Raw genomic sequence first — 23,820 nt, forward strand, 5'->3', positions numbered from 1 at the left:
CTCTTTCCCATTGACCGAGGCTTGTTTGAGGCATGCAAGTTTTCTTCTCCCCCACCCCGCTGTAAATGTTCCGTATTCTTAGATCCCTTGAGAAACCTTCATCGTGACCTTTAGGGATTTCATGTGGGAGACACACCACAGAACTAGTAATTTGAGATGGCTTCTTCAGCAGTCATTTCTTGCCAGTTATTTAATCCAGTATTTAACCCCAGCTCAGCTGGCATCTTCCAGGATATTATAAGAGTAGACAACACTTATCCCATCATCAAACCCATACTTCAATCCATACATTTTTCCATTGAAATAGATTCCGTAGTAATTGACAGTGTCAGAAGATGTAACCTTAAAAGTTAACAGCTTCAGTCTCTGTTTTTGGTTCTGCTCAGCTTTTTTCAAGAAGGTTAATTATTTTTTAAAAATTTTAAAAATAGTGTTTTGGGTGCAGCCTAGAACTTCCTTTTTGACCCACCTTGTATTTTCAGTGCAAGTTTCCACAATATTTTCCAGAAGTTTTAGGCCAGTTTGGCTTTTACTTTTCCTCAGGCTATTGACGTTTGCATGCTGCAAGATGCCGAGTATCGCAGCCTTAATCCAGCAAAGCAATTACTCATTTCCCTAATGCTAAAGCCACAGGAGTCTCGCTGATAAAAGAAAGGGTACTCATTTCCCAAGTAACAGTGAGTTGTTGTTGTTTTGCTTAATTAGGGCATGACCCTTAATATGACACTTTTAAAAGCAAATTCTCAACTTCAAGTTTAACCAATAAAATGAAGCTTTGAACTTCCAGGTTTTGATGTCACAGAGATTTAAGCAAATGCTCCCATAGTTTGATTCATCTTAAATTTTCTTTTAATCTTCTTTAGATATAAATAATATCACAACTGGCACTTTTTTCTTGATGTACCAAAGGCAGCATTTTATTTGGGCAGCGGTACGGAAGTGTTCTCAGTGCATTCTCTGCTAGTTTGTTAAAGAACAACAGCAACAACAAAACCCCAACAACAACAAAACCCCAAAACGTACCACCCCACCCCCAAACATAACCCCCACAAAAGACACACCCCACACACCCCCAATGACGTATTCTTTGGGAATTATCTGGAATTTATAAATAGTTTTGGTCACCACACTTTTTATCCAGTACGAAGTTTAAAAATGCAATCTGTAAATGACAATAACCAAGGAGTCCGAAAGAGCGTGAGGATTTTAGTCTAATATTAGCCCAAATATTTTCTGAGTTGATCAGGGGAGTGACTTGCTGGATGCTAATCTAGATAAAATGAGGAATTGTCCACGTAAGCAATGCGCAGTAAATTTATACTGGGGTGCGTGTAACAGGTTCTTTGGTTCCCATTTACAGAAGCAGTAACAAATGCCGATGGCTGTAAAATCGTATTGGTTATTAAGTAGGCGTCCTGTGTGTGTGCGCGGTGGTGCTGCCAAACCCTCTGTTCACTTGTAATCCTCAGCAGATTTGAAGTGCATATTCTGTATTGCTAGTGAGCATATGAGGAAGATGGCTCAGTTGTTGGTGCTGGTAGCTTTCTTGCTGTTAATGTCTACACAGCTGTGATTCAAGCAGCTGTTTAGGGATGAGTTTCATGAGCATGATAGCTGTAGTTACAAATTTAATTTTGAAAGTGATCCTAGCACAACTGCTAATGTCTTTAGACTTCTTGATTTATTAGAGGTTAACTCTGTCATTGCTAGCAAGCAGTAAGCACAACTAAATACGTTCAGGTATGTAATGAAATGTGACAGTATACAGAATGTCTTCACATTTGAAAAAAGATTCATATATGCCAGTGTTTAATCGGGGACAGATAGTTTCAGAGCCTTATTTTCACAAAACGTGTGATCTCATGAGTTAAGAAGTAGTCTCTTGTGCTGAAGAACTATTTCTCAGTTATTTTAGACCATGTTTTAATTGAGTCTCTTGAAACTTGCCATTTTTGAAGATCAGAATAATTTAAAGTACGTCTAAGAATACGATGTATATCTGCAAGTGTCTTTTTGCAGTATCATGGTAAAAACCCAACAATCCCCCACCTCCCAAGCCCCGTTGTTGTCAGAAACATAAGTTTAAATGAGTGTAATCATCACTAATTACCTTTTTTTTCCCTTCCAGGATAAAGTAGCCAATATTTGGTGCAGTCTAAGTGTCCTTATAAAGATAAAGAATATAGTATCACCTCAAACTCAGCTAAAACTCAGGTAAGACACAGCTGAAGTGCTTTAGGTAGTTTTTTATTTGCATTATTTTTTGCAAAATGAGTAATTTTTGTCAAAGAATTATGAGAAGTGGTGTTTAAAATCATGAAAAAATGCTTTCTTTCCTATTCTGTACTCTTCTCCCAAGTGATAAGAGTTTCCCCAAGTACTGTTAGGAAAATGTATGACTGAAAAATTTCCTGCTTGTTTATAGAGTGATTTAAGCTACTTGGTTGGTTAAAACGGAGTTAAAATCTGCATGCTTTCCTCTTCAAAGAATTACCTCTTTTAGTGCTCTTAAAGGTCAGAGTTCACAGTTCTGTGTTCTGAGTAAGCGAACAATTCAAGTCTAGGTCTACAGGGTCTGAAATATTAATGGAAATGCTTTATTCCTTTGTCGAAAGCAGTTACGTCAGTGAAGACCGTTCAGTGCTCTTCTCTTGTGATTGAGTCTTCTTGAGTGATGTTGTACTTCCGAATATTACAACTGAATTCCTAACTTACATAGTCTTCAAAAGCGATTATATGATATCATGGATGTAGTTACTCGTGTACTAAAACTGTTTTCCTTACGAAATTCTTTAGTTTTGCTGTAACATTCCTGAGCCTGCTTCCTACTTGTATAAAACTAACTGTCCAGCCTTCTCTCCGAGGATTTAAATTTGCTTTGGTAAGTGTATGTTTTTAATTGCTCCTTGTTTTATACCCAGCACTGGTGTGTGACCCACAGTTCTACTTACAGTTGCTGCAGTGTGCAGAAGTGCGTGTACCATTAAATGCCGTTCTGTTTCTGCTGAAGAGATTGGTTAAAAAGTGTATTGCTGTCACATGTCTGGGGGGGTCTGACTGGTCTCTTAAATCCAGACTTTTTTTCCTTAGCCTCAATTGTCTTTCTTTAATGCTGTATTTTTATTATCTTCCTCCGAAGAGTCTTTAGAAGATTCCGTACACATTAAAGCCTCATAGAGAGTTGGAATTTCTCCTTTTTGTTTAGCTTCCAAAGTGCTAGTTTTTCTTACTGCGTTGGCTGCAAAATTCAATAAAAACGTCCCGAGATGGACATTGTAAGCTTATTAGCAGTTTGAAAAGAAAACACTATTTTCCCCAATGTTTGCCTTTTCTTAGTCATATTATATCATTGAATTTAAGCACATTAACATGACTTACATGCAAAAATCAGTTTTCCTTGAAATCAAAATTATATGGAGCTGGTCCTAAGGTTTCAAGAGTTACAAGATAATTTCTGCTTTTAATTTTATGTGAGTACTGTTTGAGGGTTTATTGCAACATTGCCTAAAACTAACACTTATCCTTTCTAAGAATTGGTTTATATTTTGCAGTGTGTTTTTATTTGGTGGGGAAAAAAGACAGTTTGTTTGCTTTGATATATTGGCTGTTCATGATGACGAGCAAAATTTTATGTCAAAAGGGTGGGTAGTTCTCACTGTGACTGAACTTTGCTGGTGCTTATATATGAGAATATTGTGTTTACTTGGTGGGGATACTCTTGTCAGTAAAGCTAAGCAAGAGTGAGGGCTCTTTACATGAAGTGCTTTCTGAATAATTCTGGGTAAACTTTCAAACAATGTATTTTTTAGTAGGTATAGGTGGTTACAGAAGCAGCTCTGTGTACTTGTAAATCGCACTGGAGTAAATGTAGCAGTTAATTAGAAAAGTCAGATCATTTAGCTCATACATTCATGTAGAGCCTATGCCAGTAGAGAAACTAAAACAGTGCTTTGCATTGCAGTCACATATACTAATATTTCTCCGATTTCCTTTTCTAAGGTTAGTTGTGCATTGTCATTTTTCCTGTTCTCCTTTCAAGTACATGAAAAATCTGTTCTTCTAGTGTCAATGTAAGTAAATTATTTTTCTGTGGATATATTTTGATCTTCTTTTCCTCATCTTGTTATTGCATGCTGCTTTCTCACTTACAAATATATCTGACTTTAAAAACTCTACGCATTTGCTTTCCTGAATAACTTGTAAATGGAAGCATACAAATGCAGCCATGCTGGTCCCTCCGGGCCAGTGTTCTGACTGCATTTCCTGGAGTACGGCGTGGCACAGAGCATAGCTGTTTGTCCAGGGATAGACTGGCTGTGGGGTTGGTTAAGGCGATGCTGCTGTAGATAGCAGACTTGTACTTGGCTGCCCAGCAAGGCTGGAGCACAGTGGGAAGTTGAACTGGGTGATTGATACCTCACTAACAGCGTCGGTAAAGGGGCCTTCTCTCCCTTTGTCATTAAGGTATGTTTTTCCCATCCCCTGCCCCAAAGGAGGTGAGGGCGGTAGGGACAGTCAGCAGCTTTGCTCTTCTGCGTGGATGTCCTGCGTGTACCTGAAAGTAACGTTTGATAAAGGAAGATTTGGAGAGGCAGCCCTCTTAACGCTTCTCCTTCATGCCTGACGGGAAGGCTAAACTGGTGGTTAGAGAACTCCTGTTATCTCTATAGGCAGCTATTTAGAAGTTGCAGTACAGTTGCTACTCGAAGCCAGCAAGAAGCCTTGCACAGAACGGGCACTAACCTGGCCGGCTGTGCGTGCCAGCGGTACGTGCTGTAAGCGTTCTGCTGAGCGACTCTCCTGCTGCAGAGCCCCACGCAGGGCAGAGCATTTGCATGTTGGGGTTCAGTGGGACGTGTAGGGGGGAGCAGGGTGCCCCAGCAGAGGATGCAGCGCTTTGGGCGCTGCCTGTTCCTGGACTTCCTGAGCCCGTGCCGGTGGGGAGTAGAGCTCTGCCCTGCCTCCCAGAGGAGTGGGAGTGCAGCATCCGCGTGAAAGGTTGATGATGAAGTGCTGTCACTTCAGCATTTGCATGTCTGGTTTTCCTCTTTTCATTCTAGACCAGTCTGCTTAATCATAAATGAAATCCCTTTCATGGCTACGTGGTTTTTACTTGTATCAACTTTCAGGTGAGTTGGACACTATTAACGTTATTTTAAAACAGCGTTCTTCCCCAGTTCTGCTAAGTATAAACGTATTCTTTTTCCTCTTTTTTTACATTCTTTGAAATGTAACTCAGAATGTGCACTCACTTCCGCGGGTAATTCTGTTTTAACAGTACGTTGCCTCTTCTCCTGAAAGACGGCCTGCTGCTGGCCTACGCTGTGACAATGCTGGCATTCTTGTCAGCCTGTGTGGCTTCCTTTTCCATATTTGAGAAGACTTCAGCAGAGGACCTGCAGCTGAAACCATTCTCCCTTTCCCTGAAGGGACACGTTTCTTGGTTTAAGTCGTTTCCAAAGATTGTCAGGAGTCTGGTAAGCAATTTTAATTCCTATAACTCTTAGTTGCAGCTCTTCATGGTACTGAAGTACTTGCATAAACCAGTTTTATGTCTGTAACTGTGTATAAAGCCCCAAACAGGGCAAGCCATGCTATCTCAGTGTAGAGGTGTGCTATAATTTTTTTCTGCGATGTCATCTACGTATAGATTGAAGAATACAAAGCTCCCAAGTAATGAAAGTAACAGCTTACTTGTTTGAGGTGTTAAATCACCATTAGCTAATATATTGTTCCTTATCTTGCAGTTTCTTCTTTCCGTAACCCTGATGGGCATCCTGTCTCTCGTGAGCGCTGCAGTGCATCCTCCACAGAGGTTACCGGATTTATTCCCTGTATCTGTGTCCATTATTTCTTGCTTACACTTTTTATTATTTTTGGTGTATTTTAATGTTGTTATACTCTGGGACTCAAAGAATAGTAGAAGTCAGAAGAAAATCAGTTAATCAACCTGTGAAGATCAAGGACTAAATTGTGACAGGACAGAGTATTTTCAGTCAACGGTGTCTGGCATTGCAGGTAAACCTGTTTGTGATGTAGTACAATTCCTGTAACCTAATGAAAATCAGGAAACACATTATGCATATTTAAACACAAAATAATCAAAGACTGTTTTAAAGGAGAAGTATTTTGAAGAACACTTGGAAGTGTGATTTGGTCTGTCTTCTTCAGAAGTGTAATACTTTTGTTACCGTTTGTAAACTTAAACTACCTAATAAAGGACCAAATTTTGAATTAATGCTAAGATACCCTGCCTGTATTAGCAAAACAGCAAACTGTTTTGTTGGCGTTAAGTTTACACATTTCCCAGCATAAAAAGCATAAGCAAATGAAGTAGTGCAGGTTAAGTAGAAACTCTCGACTGGTAGCTCTTAAGTTGTCTTGCCGAATTGTTTTATGACACCAACTGTTGTGTCGTCAGTCACTGTCCTCCATTGCTGTTTCATATAGCACACTGCAGTTCATCCAGGCTGTTGCGCAAGGCTGTGTGTCGGTGTGAGGAACTCTCCGGATGCTGTGATCTAAGCAGAGCACTTGGTTCTTCAGCTAACGCTGTAGGGAAGAAAACTCAACCTTCCAGCAGTGTCACTGGCTGGAGATCTAGACGCTCAGCCACAAGATGGACCCAAGTTCTGTAGCACATTCGGATGGCAATTCTCTAGCAGCTTCAGTTCACCCACAGGCTTTTCATTTTCTTAAACTATAGTATGTGTTATTTACCACACTACCAATACTCTCAGAATGCTGAAGAATTGTGTAAGCTACAGAGATGCACCAGAGTTGGTGCTGGGCACAGAAGCAGAGGCTGTGAAGTTTGGAAAGGGGAAAGTTCTTGTGTATGCAGCGGGTTGGAGTGGATTTCTTCCTTCGCTGTAGATCAGCAGCTATGGTTTGGTTTTAACACTAGTGTAGTCTTATGATTCTCAACAACTGTTTCTAACAGGACTGAAAAGCCAAAAAATCTTGGTTCTACTGAAATAACAGCTGAGGTACTGCAGTGCAGTTTGAAAGCAGATACTAGGCTCTTCAAAAAAAAAAAAAAAAGGGACAAAACCCCCACAATGAAAAACAGCCCTTATTGCATAGCAATTTGCAGAGTTTAGTTCAGTTTACATCTGCACTTTCTCCCTCTGCACAGTACAGCCTCTGACGCCAATGGTTCAGAGAATACAAATTGTTGGAATAATTATATACATAACAAAGCATGTAGTAAGAAAATAAATCATAAAGCAGTTCATGGTAGTATAGTTTAATTAGGAGTCAGTCTATCCTTTTTCTTAGTTCTGCTCTGACACTATATATATATTTTAAAAAAAAAAAGCAAACCCATCCTTGTTTAAAGGCTTCTCCCCTGACCTTGCTGCGCTCTGTCACATACCAAACTGTCATTGACATTAGCACATTCTGGGGCTGTCTCTGCAGCATCGGTTGTGAGTGTGTGAATCAGCTGTTCTGGGAACTTCCAACTGTGTGAGTTATGAATACTGTAAATGAAGTGTCTACAAGCGGAGTGTATTTGTTCAGTTTTTCCAGCTTTATTTGTTGTGGAAAAAGTAACCACAGCCAACATTATACCCATGGCAGCTGAGACAAAATAAAGAAGGTGCTCTTGAGTAGTAATTGTAAGGTTATCGGTGGTGAGTACAGCTTAGCACTTTACCTACACTGTAACAGTTCACTATAAAGCTACAAAACTCAAATATTTTCACAAGCATTTAGAATTTTTCTGAGGGTGTGCATGCAAGAGCCCTGCCCACGGCATGGCCTTTCTTGTTAGAAGCGTAGGCTGAGTGGCATTGACGTGGATCGGGATGCATAAATAGGAATCTTTGTCTCCAGAGGCTGCGAAAGCTAAAAACCACAGCGTTCCCTCCAAGCACGGCTGGGTGAAAGACTGCCAAACCTTCAGGCAGCTTGAAGAACGTCTACTTCCAATGAAATAACAGCAAATTAAGATGGAAGGAAGCAGTACAGTTTCAGGTTCTAATTAGCCTGTTCTCCTGTGTTCAGCACGAGATCACGGTGCAATCCTTCCCACCCATATAAAAACATTAGTTTTGAGTGTATCTCTTTTCTTTGTCCTTGAGATGGCCTCCAGGGGTGATAAAGTGAGAGTCATATGATCCACCTTGTGTGGAACTGGAAATGGTTCTTAACAGACCCAGCTGTTTCTGAAAGGCAAAAGCCTAGTACACCAGGAGGTCAAAGATACAGTAACTGCTTAAAGAGCGAAGGCGTGTAGGAGGAGTATTTGCAGCAGACTCTTCGTATATAACTTCGTATTTCCCTAAAAAATTATTAAATACCAAATTTCATGGTACTTAGTAATGGCCATGGTGTAAGTTAGCGCTGTAACTCATTGTCATCCATCATCACCTTTACTGTTATTTTCTGTAAAAGTTTTATTTTGTTCTTCTACACAGACTACACAGACCAGCTTGATTTGCTGCTATATATGCTTCACTTACAGACTCTTTTTTAATTATTTAATTTCCAGCTACAGAAGTTACAATCCATCAGGTTATATTGCTGGTTCAGGCTAACCTATCATCATACAAAGCGATCAGCTGGCAAATCTTGTACATACAACAAAAACCAACAGGACAGAAAGCTTAAATGAGAATGGTGTAGAAATTAAGAAGAGTAACTGACACAATTCCCTTCAAACAATTACTAACATTTTTTCCAATCAGACTGCACAGGTTTTAAACCGCAAAACTATTTTTATTAATTAAAAAGCTCCCAAAGCTTGAGCGTATACATGTTTCACCACAAACTGGAACACACTTATCATTTTGGTTCTCATAATTTTAGTTGTAAAAGTCAGTTTATCTTTTTCGGTAACAGTACTGTGCAGTGGGAGCCAGAAAGGACAGTCAGTTCTGTGCATTTTATATTGAACTAACTCTCTCACTCTCTGAAAAAAACGCCCAACATTCTACTACGCTCTTTCAACATGAGAGAGGCTGCACCTAACTCACCGATTTGAGACGCAGGGTACTCACATTCACCATTCCTCTATCTTTTGAGCCCAGTCATCATGAGAAAAAGCTGTAAAGTTTTAGGCAGGCTGTTGCAAAACTAGCTGCATCAATTTAAATCATGTTTTGCTAGCTTTTAGGGGGATGATGGATTGATTAAACGGGCATGTGCGCGCACACACACGCACCCCCCACCCTGGCAGGAAGGGACCATCTCCCACCGAAGGCCTGGGATCCGAAGTTCATCTTCTAACATGGTTTCTTCGCACCCAGTTCTTGGAGGGAGGGTTACAGTGTTGTTTCATTTTGGCTTTTTTTTTTTTTTTTAAAAAAACACAAGGCAGCATGATTATATATTTGCCGAAAGAACATAAAGAAAAAATAGTTTCTTTTCCATGCAGCAGCAAATCGAAATCAGCATTTTGTACGCACGCTTGCATAAAGCAACCATGATGTATTATTTACATTGAGATTATCTGCTTGTGCACATTGTTAAGTTTAAATAGATGCCAGAAATTTTATCTAGATGTGCACCTGCCTAGCGCAGCGAGCAATCCCAAACTGGTATTTGCTGGGGAGATAGGTTTACAGTCATTTCTTCTCTCCTTTTAAGTACAGTCAAGCAGATGTAGAACTTCGGGTTGATGTGGAATGCATTTTTCACATAATGCCTGTGCGGAGATAAGGAATGACTAAGATAAATAGCAATTAGACAACAGCATCATCACTCATTGATCTGTTCAGAATTATATGTTTGTCCTACATCCAGTACTAGCCTCGCTGCATCAAAAAATACAGACAGACACCCCTACATCCGAAGGCAATGCAGGGCAACAGATGGTCTCCCTTGAACTGCAGTAACGTTTTAAGGTGTTTTAAGGAAATGCTGTAGTTTAGTTTTAGCAATTATTTCTCAAAGATCATTTAGCTATCGCAGCCATATTTTTTAAACAGTAAGAAAGCGAAGGGCTTTACTGTGTTAGTCACACTTGGGATGGGGTGGAGAGAACCAGAAAAAGTAAGTGTGCCTTTTTTTGGACATAAGGTGCAAACACAATATTCACTGACTAGACGATACCTTCTAGTAGTAGAGGCATCAGTGCTCTCTGAGCTAACCTCAAATTGAAGCCGTGTAGTTGTGGTCAGTATGAGTTTAGCTGAAGCTAAGAAGCCAGCGTAAGACTTACTTAAACTGGTTATTGTACCATAGAACGGTCACTCTCTGCATTCTGTAGGACTCAGAAATTACGCTGAATGGTGAAAATGAGCTGCTAAACAGGACGCCAGCTCTCCTCGCCTGCACTGGTTTCCGTCCCTCGATTACTCTGTTCCCAGCCTTTGGTGTGGTGGTTGGTTTGGAAGGAGTAAGGAGTAGAATCTCTGGCATAAGCAGCTAGTAAGTATTAGGGTAACACTAGCTTGTGGACAAGCAGGGTTTTAAAGCTTTTTGTTGCCACTAGGTTACTTGTGATTACAAAATAAAATTCAGCCTTCATTGAGAAGCAAACTGCATGTGCCTGAGCTCACCCCTCCACTAACTCAGTTACACAGCTTGTAAAACCTGTAGATCTACTCTTCCGTATTCCTCGATGACAAGGTTAGAATGCTTCAATTTTCCAAAGGAGAGAGGTTTCACACTGCACAGGGAATTGATATGATCTGCAGATGTTCTCATCTTTAGAGACTTCTTTGTCTCACTAGACTTTATGAAAGATACAAGCAACCAGTTTTCTCATGCACAGGTAATATACGATGATAGACAAGGTCGGTCGCTAACTGGGCTTTTGCTTACAACGCTGGAACAAAGAGGAGTAGCCAAAGGAGGAAGAATTTGAACACCCATTAAACATGCCTTGAGGTGTCTGTTAGTATATTGGTTTACGCTTTCTGCTCTGGGAGTGCTAAGAAAGATGATGCGGTGGATTGATCAGCAGCAAGCCCAGCCTGTCTGAGGTGCACGTGCAGAGATGGAACAGGAGGGCGAGATGCTCCTGGGGAGGCGGGTGGTTGGAAGTGGGCTGCTGCTGCTGCTATTTCAACTGGACCATCTCGCCTGCAGCCCACTGTCCTCTCTTGGAAAAGAGCACCGCTTGGAGGCCCTTGGCTGGCGGAGCTGTTCTGGCTGGTTGCGTACGGCCTGCCACGAGTGAGCTGAGGAGTCTACCTATGCATTAATAACAACAGTGAAGAAGGGTGCACACAGCAGCTTTGCAGGAAAGCAAAGCCTCAGCCCAGGCAGTGAAGTACCCCTGCCATCAATAGCATAGCGGGGCTGCAGTAGGCAGCCTCCTTGGTGAATTCCAGGGCATCAGCCGTGGCATTTAAGAAGGTAAAATCTGGAGTATACAAATTTTCTTGCTTTCATTACGTGTATTACAGCTGAATTGTCATTCTTGAAAAAACAGCCAGTTAGAAACCGACAGCGTTGACAAGGAGAAACGCTATCGGGTGTTTTAGAGTGGGACAGAGTTTCTACAGATTCAATATGTCATTTTGCTTAACAAACCAGTAACAAGAAATACCACATGCTGAGTAAGAACTGTTTTCCCACCAAGCTATTACAGTCTTGACTGCAGGCCTACATACTAGATCACTCTGCAAATGTTTCAAAATTAAGTAAGTACCTCAGTCCTTCTGATTGTACTACCTGTACGTGGAGAAGTCGCAGAGCAGAGCGAGGGGCTACTTACCTCGGTCAAGGAGCGACTTCAGGAACGCGGAGCTACTGGCAGTCTGAACATACTCTGTGGAGGAGGAAAATCAGTTTTGATAAACAGAACAATGGTGCTATTACAGAACTTATGAAAATCCCTACACAAATATGAGTTAAATAAGTTACTGCAGTGGTTAACAGAGCCCCTTTTACTTCATACAGTTACTGTGTCTCAACAGTAATTTAGGAGATTGTCTTAATTGTGAGTGTATGCACATATGCTACATCTTTACCATGATGACAAAGCAGAACAGAATGTGTTAAGAGTAAAGTCCTTCTTTTTCGCTATTAATAATAAAAGAATAAATAAAAATCCATAAGGACCATATCAGCAGACCCATATCAAAGATTGCACGAGAGAAACAACCATCCCCTGGGTCCTCTGAGGGGACGGCAAAGAGAGAGGCAACCGCACCTGAGCCCCTTACTCAAGGAGGGCAGGGCCAGGGTAAGGGCTGAGCGGATGGCTGGAAGAAGTAAAGGAAAAGTGTGCAAGGGTAGAAGGGAACTCGGGGCATGAGAACATGCGGGGAAAGGGTCTGGAAGCAGGTGCATCCGAGTGCCGAGATTTCCATATGGCTTTCTGCAGCAGAGGGTCGGCTCTGCAGAGCCTCGGTACCCTAAGTATCTGCTGATGGTTCATACTGCATTTGCATTCCACCACCACAAAAGGGTGATGAGAATTCAGAAGTATTCACTTTATATTAAACATACTGAGGACAACAAACATATTTACAGCAGCTTATAGCTAAAAAGACTCCTACTATGAGGAAAGGGTCTGCATATAAACCTAGAAGGAGAGAGGCATCAAAGCCACCAAAGACACGGGTGGTGGTGGGGAAGATTCTCCTCAGTTTCTCAGTTCTCCTCATTTGGCATGCTGTGATTTCTCAGGTGTCACACGCTTCCTGTCTGTGACGTGATGCAGGAGACCTGCCTGTGGGTCTGACATGAGGTGCCAGTGACATTACCTGGAGCTGACCCAGACCAAACCACAAATTCCATCCTAAGCTAGGTCTCATAAGATTACTCCATAAAAAAGGCATCCAGTTCAACTTTGCCTCAGGTACAACTTTTCAGCGTTATACCTAATAAACACCATTTGTTTACACAAATTATAATTAAAAAAATACCACTAACTATTGCTTAAAATAGGAAACTGTCCAGTCTTGTAGGACAAGTAACAGAAAAAGACTGAGATTTAATTACAAGTTGGTTTCTTTGTGCTAAATGCAACTTCCTAATTCAGTCTTTATGAACCCTTTAATCACTGATCGCAGCATTCTGACTATGCAGTACTTAAAGAACCCATACATGCCAAAGCAACCATGCCAAGATCTGCACTTCACTCTGAGAAGCTGTCTTTAAAAATGTAAGCTGCCCACATTCATATGAAACATCATTAACTCAGCTTTCTTTCCAAACATACACCATGATAGCAAATTTTGACAAGACAGCCTTATTTATAGTAATATTTATACAGATGGCATTAAGATTTAGATATTCAAGTTACCGAATAATACGATTTACTACTCATGCGCTCCAAAAAGTCACAATGCTTGTTGTAGCAGTTTAAGCTTTTTTTTTGTTCAGTGTGTGTGGTTTGGAGCTAATGAAGATAATGCGTTGCTCTTGAAAACCCCCAACAAAACAGACACCCCTTCCAACAACCCTTCTCTCTCTTGATGTTTTCATATGCAGAACTCGTAAGTAAGTGAAACTACATAAAAGCAAAGAGAACATTAGCAAAACTTCTGGATGAAAATCTGTTGTGACCAGAGCAGCTAGGAAAGGAAGGCGTCTGTGGAGGTGACCAGAAAGACATTTGGGCTGCAGCCGACTGCGGCACAAGCACTAGCTGGGCGCAGGACCAGCTCGCTCTCTTCTCATCAGCGCAATGTTTCAGGGTTGCACAGGGTAAGGCAGCAGCTAGAGAGTCACCAGAAACCTCACCCCTGCGCGGGTGGGTTGGTAGAAGCCTTGCTGCCCTTTGCCGCGGTGTCTCCTGTCCCCGGCCCACAAAAGCATTAAAAGGGCAGAAGCTTCCCAAGTTTCTTTTCCCTTCCTACTTCCACCGCCATTCTTTCACAAGTTTGACTTCTCTAAAACATTTACAGATCTAAAAAGCAGAGAGAAAAAAAATGTTCACCTGTCAGGTGATATAAAACCAATCTTCTACTAAATGTGCCAGAATAATTTTTCTCCACCTCAACCACAGTTAAAACCTTCAGTCTATTCATTACTGTCTTTTTATAGTATTTTTATTTAATAAAACCTATTAAGACTACCATACAAATCTCTTTACTTATGCTTTTATCTTTTAACTGATCAATTTTTATATTGCTGACATCCCTTCTTCACCATTTGCTCATTTAAAAATTCATAGTATATGAGCTATGTCTCTGGAGAAAACGTCTATAAAATTTGTTACAGCTGGCAAATGTGTATGAGTCAGTGATAGCACATGACTAAATGCTTCACAGAAAATAAAATTTGTTTCTGTAGTAAGCAGAACTGTTTAAATGTTATTTATTTTTATGTTTCAAAGAAAATATATTGTGAAGTGCTGCATTGATTTAATACGCAACAATGTCTGTGTACACGCTGTACAAGGAAAATTTATGAAACCTTTGCACAACTCCTTTAATTGAATTTTCCAAATCTCTCACCACACACAAATAATCAATATCTTCTGCAGAGAAAACCAGTCAGAATTATTACAGTCTTTCTTTTCAATTTTGTTGTCATCAGCACATACAGAGCACCTGGATATTTGTAATGTCTGGATAGCAAGTTATTTACACCTCTTAAACATATAATTGCTACTAAGTGAGTCCAAACTAATGTTTCTTTTCTTTTTTATTTAAAATAATTATATTCATGGGAGAAAGCAGTACTTATTCTCATGTAGGAGTTGCTACATGTAGCTGTTGAAAGAACTACAATTCTTTTTAATTTTTCATTAAGCTTAACACAGTAAAGTCTAGATCCACTAGAATTAAAAATTAATAGCTATTGCGTCTGTAAAAAGGTATATAGGAAAATAGAATATAAACACAAGTGTGAAATTCATGAATAAATGTGGCTGACACCTAAATATAAAATGCAGGTTGACAGTTCCATATGTATATACGTCTGAGGCCTATAGTCATATGTCTCGTGCATTTCTGTATCTGCCACAAAAGTTAATAGCTTAATATTTCATCTACATAGCAGAGGATGTTAAATCATTGGAGAAGTTTGTAATTTGCCCCCTTCCTTCCATCCAAAAAGCTTATCATGCCAGTGACCTCAGACCCAGATACTTCTCAAATCGCAGGCTGTATTTTAAAGTACGCAAGGTATTTTAAAATCTTAAGGTGCAGGTACAGTCCAACAGACCCATAACTTGCTGGGAAAGAGCACAGCATTTGGGGGTCAAACAGAAACCTCTCTGCCAGCTCCTTTACCTTTCAGTAGCATTGTTTCGGTAGACAAGATTACTCCCTCGGCCTAGGAAAATCACTAGCATTGCTGATTTTGGGTACCAGGCTAAGTGGGTTTTGTTACCTCTTCTAGACTGTAAAGGACTTTGCATGGTTTCAAACTAAAAAAAAACCCGCTTGCACAGAATGAGAGATGTACAGTCAAATTTAGCCTGAGCAGCAACAGCTCTTAATCCACACAATACAAATTAGAAAACACTCCTCCACAAGGTGCATTCTGGGGCAATCTCACAATTATTTTTGATTGTAAATGCAGGAGGGCGGAACGATTTCTCTGGGTCTCTGCATGGGGACATTCAAAGTAACTTACGAGTAAACAAAACAGGTGAGTTGCACTAAGTCCTTGTGTGCAAACGCACACTCACATGTTCAGCACTGAAGCAGTCTTAATTCTATTTTGCTTAGTGCAGTCCCATTTACAAGCGTTCACACTGAGGTATAACTTAAAAATATAACTGAGGTTAACTCTTCCCCATGTCTACTTGTAGAAAAGCCTTGTGAGCAGAAGTACAGATAGATCTTCCATACGGAAGAGCAGATGAACAAGGCCAGGCTCCCTCCTGCACCACATAAACAAAGTTATGATTTCTTGAAGCTGTCTCAACAATGACATAGAACATAACACTCAAAGGGTACACTCACTTCCATCGGCTGGTTTCAGCTCCAAGGAATCATCTACCAGTTGGGAATGCGTGCAGTGCATCTGCACAATCTCTCTCTTTAATCTGCCATTCACCTGCACCTTAAGGGCCTAAGTCGTGCCAGTCACAGTGACTGCTCTTCTAGAGGAAATCCTGCAAAGTGCTGCCTGACTGCAGCCCCTTCGTTCCACTTTTGGCCACGAGAAGACTCTTGGCCTAAGGGTTCTCTGTCCTGTGGTAAAGGCGGGCATGTACTCCATACTGCAGCTGCATTACAGATCTAGTCTGTGTGTCAGCTCTGGCCTACACAGCCTTGGGCATACAGGCTGTCTGGTACTAGGTTGACTGAACTTGAATGTTCAGCTAGTGCTTGTGCCGCAGTCGGCTGCAGCCCAGACGTCTTTCTGGTCACCTCCACAGATGCCTTCCTTTCCTAGCTGCTCTGATCTGTTGAGATTTTCATCCAGAAGTTTCGCAATTGAATACCAGGCTTTACAGCGTATTTTCAGACTTTCAGAAAATATTCTTAATTCAATTTCTATCTTAGTTTCACGGCCTTTCTGAGTAGGCCAAGAGGGCAACTTGTATTTGGTTGCATGCAGGGCTTAAGTGAAAGAGTACTGATGACCGTCATTGCTCTTCCAAACACTATGTAGGGACGTTAACTCAGAGCAGACATTTCTGATGTGTGGCAAAACATCAAAACTGGCCTTGAGTATTAAGTTAAGAACTTAAGTAAGCATATCGTTTGCAAACACAAGCTCTAAGTCTCCATCTAGTAATAATCTATTTGAAAAAAAAGTCCTTCAGCATCATCTTTGTTGCTTTTAGAGATGATGTACACCACAAAAAGTCTGCTGGAGAGACCTTGTTAAACTTTTGCTGGAAAGAAGCCTAGGATTTAACTGAAAGGACCTTGGTAGAAGTAAGGAACATTGTTTGTGTCAGCATTAGCAGCTTTTTTCCAAACAGATTGAAAACGTGGAAGAACTGAACTTCAGAAAGGCCTCTATCACAAATGCCTAGAAGTAGGGTTTGCACAAACTAGAGCATATGGTTCATCCTTACAGTCAGCTCGTGTATCAATTCTTAAGAAAGAGGCCTACAGATTTGTTAGATAAAAAGGCTGTTCCCAAAACCTAGGTCCAACCCCTGCTTCCATCTCATCACTTCCCTGAAAAGTGAGTATTTGCTGTAAGCGAAGGCAATCATGGTATTTGTTCCACTTGCTCTCAAGGAATGGAAACTCTGGAAAGAAACTCAGTTTCTGAATAAGTTTACCTGTGAATTCATTCAGTTCACTTAATAAATTTCTGCTTAGCCTGTTTACGAGACTTACTTTTCCCAGAAAAGGTATAACGACATTGATTCCCTGCAAGTGAATACAAAGTTGGGCTGAGAAAAAAAAACTGTGTCTTTTAGGTTAGGGTTTTTACAGTCAGAAAAATCCACAGATACGTTCCTGAAAATATACATCTGAAGTCTGATGTATTCCCCTTTCCCCCAGAAGATCGGAAAGGAGGAGGAAGGATAGGTGGGAGACAGATACCCAAGTATGTCTAAAGGTCAACAAATGTATTCTACTTCATTTGAGAATGAGATAGAAATATATTGTAAACTTGATTTACCCTCCCTCACAGTGACCCACCAGCAGTCCAGACCCAAGCTATTTAGTTGCTTGTACACAAAAAACCAACACAGAGTCCAAACTCAAACTGACGTGAATTGGGATAAACAGTGAAATGTTGTATTCTTACCATTTTATCTGTTTTGAGAAGGAACTCTGCTTATTAAGGAGGTGTCTGTATTTTGCAGTGTTTCTGAAATGGCATTTTATGTTTCACCATGTATACACAGTCTTCAAAAAATTGGACCGGCGAGTGGGAACTCGCTATTACTTGGTCCCTAATCTCTCCAGCTTTGCTTTCATTTTCAAGTGGCCTTAAATGAAAATCCATCTAGTTAACCCTGATCCAGTCTCCTGGAAAGCCACCACTACTGTTGCAAGGAGTGCAAACTGCAGTCACTTGTATTAAAAACAATATGAAAGTTGGGAATGTTTAGAACTAAACTTAATAGGGGTGATCATATGGGCTTGGCAGGATGAACAACAACACAGAAAAGAAAGTATTTTTTTTATTTCATTACAAGATACAGTCTGAAAATAGTTTTCCTTAACACTGCAAGTATTTGATCTTCTATAACACTCTTGTTGTTTCTTACTTGGACAGCAGACGGAGTCATGGACATGATTTATGTCAGTGTTTTTCTTTTTGGGAAGCAAAGTATTAGTAAAATTTGTAACAATCAGCTTAAGTAGCTTCCTGTTTAGAACGTTAACTTCACTCCTTGAAACTCTGAACCTATTAAATTTTCCTTTAAAATATGCGTATTGCAACCGACACGTTTATTCTCAACACACATAAAGCGTGTTTTGGACTGCAACATACCGACTAGATTTCATCTCTTGGCAGCTGCTTTACAGTTTGCTTACATTCTATTCAAAAACATTTTGTTTACTGTAAATGCTAGTCATGGACAAACAATGATGCCATTTTTTATGCTGGTCACACAAAATGATATACTAAGTCCTACATAATGCTGCCCATTAAGCAAGGAATGTTTTGTATTAAGTTGTTTTAAGTAGAGGTTGTTTATGTAAAGCAAATAAATTTCATGCCTCACCATGTGATGATAATGTGACATTCCGTCTGTATCAAGCCACAGAACAGTCATAAGTTTTAAGTCTTGAGCATAACTAATTAAAAATAATTATGAAAAACCACATCCAAAACTAAAAGGCAAAGTAAAACGTCTCCAAGTGCTTTTCTTTGATCACATACTTCTTCACCTCTCCTACTACTGTATTTTCAAGACTGCAAAACTGAATTTATTCTTTAGTAAAGCAAAATTGACATTGAAACTTCAAAGTTGGTCAACTTAAACTCATAATTCTATTTCCATCTTACTTCCACAAAATATCTCATTTCTCATCTAACAAGACTGGTTATGTTTAGTGTTAGGGGCTAGTTTCTAGAGCAAAGATGGAACTATAAATGTATATCCTGGTGACCATTAAAAAGCAGTGCACAAGGGAAGCAATGACTGTTTAAATCTGCAATGGCCCATAGCATTCACCATTATCAGTGCCAGATAGGGGCTGTGATCATTTGAACAGAAGGACGTAGGGAGCTGTAAAGCAGAAATAGCCAATTGCACAAACGAGCCAAATTTCTTAAAAAGTGATGTCACTCCTTTTGCGGTAATCCGCTGGAGCTGAGGAAACTTAAGTTTGATCAATTTTCTTTCCTTTAAGATAATTCCCCACAGCAGAAAGAACTTAGGCCTGTAGAAGAGCAGATACAACCAAAATCAAAGGGGCTGCTTGTGATATGAAGCAGTCCTGCTGGTTGGGACCGCTGGCAGACAGAGCAGTAGAGATGCCATCACTGATTTTGATTCTGGTTTTGCTCTATTTTAAGATAGAATGTGTGAAGATAACAGAAATATCAGAATATCAGTGGTGAATGTTTGTTGATTTTACTGGGTGTAAAGAAAAAAATAAGTCTTGTGTGTATCCCCCGCCACCTTCCCGGCCAGACAAGGCACTAAAGTGGCTATGTGGGCCACACTATATTAAATGCCACCAACTTCAAATATTTTCGCAGCACTAGTTATGAAGAAACCTAATAGTTAGGATTTCACGGTCCCCTGGAGTGTGCTAAATACCTCACAATACATATAAGGTGGAAAAGGTTTTGCTGCAAAGACCGTATGCTACTTGGCTTATGCGCTGAAAACGCAGGGGGAGGGAGGAGAATGAGGAAGAACGAGGATAACTGGCATACATAAAAGGTATGTAAACTCTCCAGCACCTGACCGCACTTATTTCTAGACCATGCCTCAAATGCAAGACCATTAATGATTTCTTCTCCTTGCACACTTTGATGGAGAAATACCCAATACAATGAAAATAGCAAAAAGATGAAATTTACATGTGAGTAGTGCAACAGTTTAGACTAGCCTGCATGCTTACAAGAAACACATTTGATTATCATCATTTTCACATACTAAAGGTTAACCAACTTATTTCAAGTGGAAAGAACTAAGAAGGAATCAACTAAAAGGAATCATCAAAACATGTTACACAGGAGTTATAAAAAGTTTCTTACCTCGAGCAGGAAGTTTTCCATGATTTCTTTTCAACAGCTGCAGTTCTTCTGCTTGACTCACTAGTCAAATAAATAAATCTGAAATCAATAAATGTTGCCCAGAGATTTCAAAGAAAATAATACCTATGCCGCCTTTTTCACCTTCAAAGCATTTGTATTTTTCTTCAAGTGAGGACAAACACCCCCCCCACTTCTCTATGTATTGTGGTCAAAAAATTAACAAAACATTTTCAAAATGAACAGAATTTTGAGAAGTTGTGCTTACAAGCCTCATACCACATTTTGTTCCCATTTTTGTCTTCTAGTGCTGACATGGTGCTTTGTTCCTAATTCAGAGATGGAGGGAAAAGATGATTCCCATTTTGAAGGCAACAAGAAGCTAACAGAAAGAGTGGACATAACAGAAAGTGTCAACAATAGGTCTGACATCTCATTTGCAACCTTCTCCTAGATACGGCAGTCTTACTGCCCTATCCACAGTGTAGGGTAGTAATGTAAACACCGACTATTTTCAGAAAACTTCATTTTGTATAAGAAAGCATCTGGTTATATGCATTACAGTGGGAACTAGTACAGTGTATACACATGCAAAATGAAAACTGAATGAGCACTGCAATGCAAGTCAGGAAAGAAATGGTAATTTAAACAACAGTAGTTGCTGGAATTGTGTGGTGCATAAATTCCACTGCTGGGGCGCATGCACCTAATGCTTTAGAAGACTCACAGTGCTCTTTGGTAGGAAAAATTCTCTAGCACCTGTGGCTTTACTGTCCACCTGTTTCCAACTGCAAACAAAGTAGCAGTCCCAGTCACCCTACATTTTGCTCTCCTACAGCTAATTCCAGTGTTTTTACACTCTGCAGAAAACAGAGTAAAGTTGTAGAATAATGTCACTTTGCTGCAGGTTAAGAAACTGTTTTATCATCTTTGCATGCTTGTCCAGAGACTGGACACAGGGACTACGTATATGCATATATTATTCATGTTCCCTGGTCAGCTGGAACTAGATTATCGGAGGTTGGTATAAAAAGTCTACAAGAACAATGTTATACATGCAAACCTTTGAGGAGAAGTAGTGGTAGGTAAATGCAGCCTTAGACACACACCTGTACCACAAACATGTCATGTGGGTACAGATAAAAGGTGCTGCTATTGTGAAAACAAATGAACAAACTTCTGAAGCATAACGATTGGGGCCCCTTTGGTGCCTACAGCTACCTTTCACCACTTTTAACTCTTAGAGGAATGAACTGGCAAGGGAGATCTTTACTACTTCTCCCTGAAAGCAGACAGGTTTTCTTCCCCTGCTATTATCCACAATGCAGGGTTTTTGCACTAGAATATTTCCCCATCACATACTCCCCTTCAGTTGCAGAGGCACTTGGGAAGAGACGTATGAATGCACTTTTCGCTGCTGGGGATGCACATGTCCCAAGAACCTCTGACTTGGAGTAAGGATAAAAGGTTTTCTAAAAATGGACACATAAAAATGAAAATCTTTGGCTTTCTGGGTTCCTTTGGAAAAGTATTACAGATGTACCATCTGTAAAGTGCCCTTATCCCAACACAATAAGCATCTGGTATGTCCATCATTTAAAGACACATGAATAGCAATTTTTAAAGCCAGAATCCTATGTTCAGCCTAATCCTCCTAACAGGCAAACAAACAAAACAACTTCCTTGCAAAAAGAGAAGAAAGGCAGTGAAATCAAAGTGCAAACGTTTAGCCTAATCACTAGCTAACTACCCACTAAGTATCTAACTATTTACATAAGAAAAGGTGTTGCTCTTGCAAGTTTTTCCTCCCCATCTGTGACGGTGAGTTAGAAGAGTGGGCCGTTGGCGTTGCCTTTCTTTTCTGTCCCTGGTTGGATGCGTAAGGACATTTAAGGTGCATTTGTCCTGACCAAAAGAACTCACACGTCAGAGTCCTGGGGTATAGGAAACCTTTGGAGTGATCATTGTTAAATTGTTATAAAGAGAATAAACATTATTGAAAATCCTCCTTACTTAGCACTTGGGTTTTCTGCACTTCAGCACTCAAGACGCAAGACAAGTCCGAGACGCCAATAATATTTTCAAGCTCTCTACTGCCCTCTAAAGCCTGGAAAAAAAACCATAATTAAAGACATTGTTAAATCTTCTTCCCAGACTACCTACTTAGACGTCTACAACTTACTAAAAACATCTGAAAGAAAGAACTTTTGGAAATTTTTCATAAGCTCTAAATGATGCATGAGACTCCACCTCACAGAAAGTCAACGGGACTAAAATGTTTAAGGGTGTAAGAACATATGCTACTTTTGAAAATGGCATTCAGGTGCCTTTTAAAGTGTTACTTAAAAATCTCCTGTTATTTACGCTTCATTCGTAAGTCTTCAGCTGTTTAAACAGATTAACACTTTATCCCCAGAAAAGCAATCTTGGCACATGTACAAGTTTGCTATAATATGTTAGTAAAATGGAAATCTACAAGCATTTAAGATTCTATTGAACACACTCCTCAGCATTTCATGGTAGACCTAAAACCATACACTATCAATCTCAGGAGAAATATAAAGGATTTTTCAATAGAGTTTTCTAAATAAACATTTCAATTAAAATATTTTAAATCAGTATCAGTCTTTTTTGTAAATAAAACATGTCAGACCACATATGCAAGTAAAATAAATCAATACAGTACGTTGAGTACACTGAATTATTTCTCAGATATTGATACACAGCAAAGAACCTTGTGCTGAATTTATTCAGGAAACAAAATATGAATAAAACAGAAAAGTGATTTGCATTTTAGCTTGTATTAAACAGACTATTAAATGATGATACATTAGTGGCAAATTAAATAGTACACTCACTTCAACACAAAGGTATATTTAATCTTCAAGGACATAAAAATCTATGCAGTAATGATTCGTACTTCAAGTTATAAATAATCGTTGATAACTACTTCATATGCTTTTATTTGTGTACAAAATGAGGAGTGATACAAATTAAAAATGGAGTGATACAAATTAAAAATGGTGTACTTGGAAAAGCAACTTCTCTAGTTTAAAAAAAAAAATTTCTACTAAGTTCTGGGGTTTTTTTGCATTTTGTGGACTTCCAAGTCAAACCTGCCTGGTTTCAAGTATTTTATTTGCTTCCCTATTTCTTAAAACTCAAATGCTGCATATAAGATTTTCATTTTTATTTCAAATCCTATATTAAAAGTAGATTAAAAAAATAAATCAGTGTAAATCAGACCTGTAGACTTGTCAGATTTGCTCTTATTTTCACAATTCTAACCAATGAACTTTTCACTTTGGACTGCAATTCCATGAACCTGCATAAAAAGTTAAAATAAAACAATTTCAGTTAGCCACATCACCACTTGCTGAAAATCAGTGTTTACAATGTTTCCCACAGTTTCTTCACATTGTAATCAGGATGGATCTAAATAAGCTGTGAATAGATGGGCTGTGCAACCTGATTGTGTCATATAACACCAAATATAACTTGCCTTTGGTTAGGATTTATATGTGAACTGCCAAAAATATGTATCTCCTAATTGTAAGGATAGGAACTCAGGTTCAGCAATATTAGAGAATTTTCTTATGATCATGCAGGAAGACAATGGTAAAAACAGGAATTCAACTCATTTGTTCCTCAGAGCAGGAATTTAATCAAGAGGACGAGCTCCCCAAACCCATGGACTGCAAGACTGTACGACACTGCTTGTAGCCGTAGGAAACACAAGAAGTTAAAACTGAGGCCAACAGGGACAACATCGCATGATGTTATTTGTTCAGCTTTGTTGTACTATCTCCCCTTTTAAGCCACAAATATATT

General features: G+C 39.7%; 2 protein-coding genes across 2 annotated transcripts in view; one reads left to right on the forward strand and one right to left on the reverse strand.

Moving 5' to 3' along the window:
- The window catches only part of ALG6 (ALG6, alpha-1,3-glucosyltransferase), a 20,864-nt gene extending 13,853 nt beyond the window's left edge, over window positions 1–7,011 (forward strand). The window contains 7 exon segments of the mRNA XM_009319822.1: window positions 1–30; window positions 2,129–2,214; window positions 2,797–2,881; window positions 4,000–4,070; window positions 5,061–5,129; window positions 5,279–5,477; window positions 5,748–7,011. The exon segment at window positions 1–30 is cut by the window's left edge and continues 27 nt beyond it. Of these exon segments, the coding sequence (XP_009318097.1) occupies window positions 1–30; window positions 2,129–2,214; window positions 2,797–2,881; window positions 4,000–4,070; window positions 5,061–5,129; window positions 5,279–5,477; window positions 5,748–5,945 (738 nt within the window). The 3' untranslated portion in view covers window positions 5,946–7,011.
- Window positions 7,012–9,375: 2,364 nt separating this feature from the next.
- Window positions 9,376–23,820, reverse strand: part of ITGB3BP (integrin beta 3 binding protein (beta3-endonexin)) — a 32,589-nt gene continuing 18,144 nt past the window's right edge. Inside the window, exons 6-10 of the mRNA XM_009319858.1 lie at window positions 23,236–23,314; window positions 22,003–22,096; window positions 19,993–20,052; window positions 11,672–11,725; window positions 9,376–9,652 (exon numbers count right to left, since the gene is read on the reverse strand). Of these exons, the coding sequence (XP_009318133.1) occupies window positions 9,642–9,652; window positions 11,672–11,725; window positions 19,993–20,052; window positions 22,003–22,096; window positions 23,236–23,314 (298 nt within the window). The 3' untranslated portion in view covers window positions 9,376–9,641. The remainder of the gene's footprint in view (window positions 9,653–11,671; window positions 11,726–19,992; window positions 20,053–22,002; window positions 22,097–23,235; window positions 23,315–23,820) is intronic.

Source organism: Pygoscelis adeliae, unplaced genomic scaffold (assembly GCF_000699105.1).
Source record: "Pygoscelis adeliae isolate BGI_AS28 unplaced genomic scaffold, ASM69910v1 Scaffold181, whole genome shotgun sequence".
In the NCBI taxonomy this organism is placed as follows: Eukaryota; Metazoa; Chordata; class Aves; order Sphenisciformes; family Spheniscidae; genus Pygoscelis; species Pygoscelis adeliae.